General features: G+C 43.0%; 1 protein-coding gene across 1 annotated transcript in view; it reads left to right on the top strand.

Annotated features, from left to right (window-relative positions):
• Positions 1 to 5,000, top strand: part of LOC113807395 (titin homolog) — a gene marked incomplete in the record, with an annotated part of 381,452 nt that overhangs the window by 98,570 nt on the left and 277,882 nt on the right. The window contains 7 exon segments of the mRNA XM_070128145.1: positions 509 to 681; positions 947 to 1,055; positions 1,332 to 1,486; positions 1,604 to 1,825; positions 2,046 to 2,147; positions 3,188 to 3,217; positions 3,959 to 4,107. Of these exon segments, the coding sequence (XP_069984246.1) occupies positions 509 to 681; positions 947 to 1,055; positions 1,332 to 1,486; positions 1,604 to 1,825; positions 2,046 to 2,147; positions 3,188 to 3,217; positions 3,959 to 4,107 (940 nt within the window).

Below are 5,000 nucleotides of genomic sequence, written 5' to 3'. Positions count from 1 at the left end.
TCTCTCGCTCACTTTGTCTCTCGCTCACTTTGTCTCTCGCTCACTTTGTCTCTCGCTCACTTTGTCTCTCGCTCACTTTGCCTCTCGCTCACTTTGTCTCTCTCTCTCTCTCTCTCTCTCTCTCTCTCTCTCTCTCTCTCTCTCTCTCTCTCTCTCTCTCTCTCTCTCTCTCTCTCTCTCTCTCTCTCTCTCTCTCTCTCTCTCTCTCTCTCTCCCTCCCTCCCTCCCTCCCTCCCTCTCTCTCTCACTCTTTCTCTCTCTCCGTCCCTTTCCCTCTCTCTCCTCCCCCTCCTTCTTTCTCTTTCTCTCTCTTTCTCTCTCTCTCTCTCTCTCTCTCTCTCTCTCTCTCTCTCTCTCTCTCTCTCTCTCTCTCTCTCTCTCTCTCTCTCTCTCTCTCTCTCTCTCTCTCTTTTTACACGTGCATAGAAATCATTAGCCTATATTATTTTTATCATTGGATGTACGCAATAAATTCCCCAGAACATTCAACGCAATCATCTTCCAACAGTATCGTGGCTTAAGGGCACCTATGACGTATCGAACACCACGCGTGCTCACAAGACTGTTAAAGAGAACACACACACCCTCGTAATCCGTGGCGCGCAGTTCACAGACTCCGGCACATACACGGTGGAGGCCAAGAACTCCCAAGGCACCGTCAGGGCCTACGCTAGTGTCAAGGTGGGTTGACTGCCAAACTTTCGTATTAGTGTGTTCTTGTGAGTTTTTTTTTTCTTTTTTCAAGATTTATAAGTTATTATTACTTGTGGATCCTGCCATTGCAAAGTACAATGTACATGATATTCAGAAATGCAGTTGTGAAGATCGGGAGATATTTTTGATAATATATCAGTATGTAAGTAAAATGACAAAATCATACACGACGGAAGGTAGCATAACTCGTGGTGTACCTTTCTGAATTACTACATTAATTCTCCCCGTTTAGGTACGCGAGCTGTACAGGTCCCGCAGCTACTCCCCGCGTGGCAGGGAAGAGAGGTATCCAATCAAGTTTGAGATTCCGGAGAGAAGAACCTCAGGCCGATTCATTAGAGGTCTGAAGCTCATCTTGTAGATTCTTGTTATGAGATCATAGTCCTTGGTTTACTGCTTTCCTTTAGCATGTAGTATAATGCTCCTACCATTGGTGATGTTTTAAGAATGCTTTGGAAAGCAATTGGAATTATCAATTGCTATTGTTACCATCCTGGGAAGGATGGTAATATTAGCACGAGAAGCGGCAACATAACACATTTAGCTAGAAATATGAAAATTGCATTTGTTAATTATAGCCATATGCAACGCATTTGACATTATTAAGTGCCTTTCAGATGTGCCAGGAAAGATTGCCGCTCCCAACGCCACAGACATTGGCAAGACGTGGGTGTCACTCAGTTGGGGAAGACCCGAGCAGACAGGCGGCGCCCCCGTCACCGCCTACAAGGTCGAGTCTTGGATCCTGGGCGAAGAGGCTCGCTGGACAGATGTAAGTGCGACTTACTGTTCCCTTCAGGTTTCTCCTTCGTATACTGAGTTTTGCGCTGTTACAGTTTGAGACAAGTGTCGATTTGTTATTCAAACGTTAATCATATATTTTGTGCAGTTGGGTGTTTCGCCAATCCCCTCCTTCGATGTGTACAATCTGAAAACGGACCGTGAATATCTGTTCCGTGTGACCCCGAGGAACAAGTACGGCTGGGGCGAACCCGCCATGACCCCCAGGCCTGTGAGGGTCGGCAGGAAGATTGAGACTCCGACCCTCCCTCGCTCACTCCCGTCGCAAGTCCGAGCAATGCCTGGTGGCAACATCTGTCTCGATGCTCAGGTATTTGGCGGTGATCATTTCACAAAAAATGTGTGCTATTGAGAAACTAAGTTTTGCGATGAAATATATTCTGAATCTGAATCAGATATATGTTAAATTGAATATCAAACTAGTTATAATAGATTCCTTTTTGTATAGAAAAAATGCCTATCTTTCGGAAACTGTACCTTATTCACGGCAGATATTACATATGTTAAAGTGCACCCACTCCTCCCTGCAGGTAACGGGAGAGCCCATGCCTGACGTCCGCTGGTACAAGGATGGCGCCTGCATCGACATCAACCGCTACCCGAGGTTCTCCTCGTTCTCTTCCGAGGGATCGGTAAGTGTTGTTCTTGCTTGACGTCGAGTTTGTCCATCTTACGTAGATCTGATAATTATTTCGAAGGGAAGCTTTGATTTTGTGATATTGCGGAAGGAGTATGAGATTTAAAATTTATACATTTTAAATTGATTACAATGTTTATTTTTCCTTGAATGGCTATTTTATGATTTATCTTTTCATGTAACTGTTTCAGGATTTGTAAAAGCCATTCGCTGGTAGGATTTTCAGTAAATGTAAGAGTACTGAACGCGTCTGAGCAATTTTTCACAAGAACTGATTCTTTTTTCTTTATATCACGTTGTATTGTTGTTGTTTTCAAATGCAAAAAATGCGCCAAAAAGTGGTCTTCTTTATTTAACAATAATATATTTTCGCGAAATGTTTGCATATGAGTGCTGATAGTTTAGCTTGATAGTGCATACCGAAGAAAAAATGTTTGATAGGAGAGTAAGTAAGTCAACTGATAAACATTTAAAAGCATATTCCTTTAGTGAATTCGTACCAGATAATGATCCTTTACCACTTACATTTAGCAGAAGGATTTTAAACGATTGCATCAAGTTAACAGTGTTTCATTAATTTAGACATGATTGTAGCAGTAGTATTGTAGAATTAGTGTACTGAATATTATTTTTAATTTTTTGATAATCATCATTTTAAAAAATACTATTACGAAAAATCATGAAATGCTGGTCTTTCTTGGGTTTTGGTTTAATTGCCCCTCTATTGATGACATCACAGTACCATGACTGTAAGAGATCCATGGTTATACGACACATGGTGACGTCATTTATGGTACTCTGGTATTCATCATTTATCCTTTGATATGAATGGCTGGTTCTAATTCAGCACAGCATGTAACTGCATCAAGGTTATGCATATTAAAAGAAACCGATATTTCTTTCTTTAATCACTCATTTTTGACTGACGTTGGCTTTTGATTTTTTGAAAAGACAACTTTTTTTTTTAGTTGTTCTTGAAAACGGAATATCTTATCATTGGTGGTAACTAATGTTTTGGGCAATCCCCTTTGGCAGATGCACAACATCTATGGTTTAGTGACCAAGGTAGAGTGAACAAGCACATAGCATGCGAGTGTGATGCTTGATTTACTAACGCTGACGTGCGGTTATATCTTTAAGTTAACAAATTACTTTTTTCCTACGTTCCAATATCAAAACGCTAAAAGATTTATAATCACTTTTCTATAACATGATGGAATACTCATTTTTTGTTTGATCTATGCTTATTTGATCTTCCTATTTTTTACATGTTGTCTAAATGTAGATTTGTGAAGGTAAGTTTTAACAATGTTGCTTTTATTATTATATTTGTGATATATGAATAGTTGATTTCCAAGTGTTCAGATAATGATCCTTATGATTTGTAAGATGTAACAAAATTATTATTTGCCTTTTTTATTAAGCATCGCTGTATGATCGCATATGTGTTTACTAAAACAATGCTCTAATTGAATATCACAATACAGGTACACTGTGAAACTATATCAGTATTTCAGGAAAAAGGAATTTCAAGTGTCTTTCTAGTTTGCATCTGTAAAATTATTGTAGATATGTCATGTTTATAAAAATGATGTTAAATAATTACAGCTATGATAAGTTAAATGAGGTACAAACAGAATTTGGTTAGAGAAGACTCCAGTCACCTCTTTTCCATAACTGAGTAGCAAGAAGACGTGATGCACCATGCACAGACATGCACAAGCAAACTCCGTTGCGTGTGGAACAAACACAGTCCTCCTGCCACAACAGAAATACTAATCCGTCTCCTGTCGACCCCACGCGTAGGTGTCGCTGATGATCGAGGACCTACACTGGGAGGACGAAGGCAAGTACGAGCTGGAGGTGCAGAACCCCGGCGGCCGAGTCACCTCCTTCACCAGAGTCGCCACCACCACCGACTGCTCCGTTCTCGAGGCGCAGGACAAGATTAATAGGTGAGGGATGTGTTTCTTTTTCTCGTTTCATTTCTCTCTCTCTCTCTCTCTCTCTCTCTCTCTCTCTCTCTCTCTCTCTCTCTCTCTCTCTCTCTCTCTCTCTCTCTCTCTCTCTCTCTCTATCTCTCTCCATCCCTCCATCCCTCCCTCCCTCCCTCCCTCCCTCCCTCCCTCCCTCCCTCCCTCCCTCCCTCCCTCCTCCCTCCCTCCCCCTCTCTCTCTCTCTCTCTCTCTCTGTCTCTCTCTCCCTCCCTCTCTCCCCGCCCCTCTCTCCCTCCCTCCTCCCCTCCCTCCCTCCCTCCCTCCCTCCCTCCCTCCCTCCCTCCCTCCCTCCCTCCCTCCCTCCCTCCCTTCCTCTCTCTCTCTCTCTCTCTCTCTCTCTCTCTCTCTCTCTCTCTCTCTCTCTCTCTCTCTCTCTCTCTCTCTCTCTCTCTCTCTCTCTCTCTCTCTCTCTCTCTCTCTCTCTCTTTCTCTCTCTCTCTCTCTCTCTCTCTCTCTCTCTCTCTCTCTCTCTCTCTCTCTCTCTCTCTCTCTCTCTCTCTCTCTCTCTCTCTCTCTCTCTCTCTCTCTCTCTCTCTCTCTCTCTCTCTCTCTCTCTCTCTCTCTCTCTCTCTCTCTCTCTCTCTCTCTCTCTCTCTCTCTCTCTCTCTCTCTCTCTCTCTTTCTCTCTCTCTTTCTCTCTCTCTCTCTCTCTCTCTCTCTCTCTCTCTCTCTCTCTCTCTCTCTCTCTCTCTCTCTCTCTCTCTCTCTCTCTCTCTCTCTCTCTCTCTCTCTCACTCTCTCTCTCTCTCTCTCTCTCTCTCTCTCTCTCTCTCTCTCTCTCTCTCTCTCTCTCTCTCTCTCTCTCTCTCTCTCTCTCTCTCTCTCTCTCTCTCTATCTCTCTCTCTCTCTT

This window comes from Penaeus vannamei, chromosome 12 (genome assembly GCF_042767895.1).
Source record: "Penaeus vannamei isolate JL-2024 chromosome 12, ASM4276789v1, whole genome shotgun sequence".
NCBI lineage: Eukaryota > Metazoa > Arthropoda > Malacostraca > Decapoda > Penaeidae > Penaeus > Penaeus vannamei.
The sequence above is the reverse complement of the archived record's forward strand: the minus strand, read 5'-3'. Positions and strand labels throughout refer to the sequence as shown.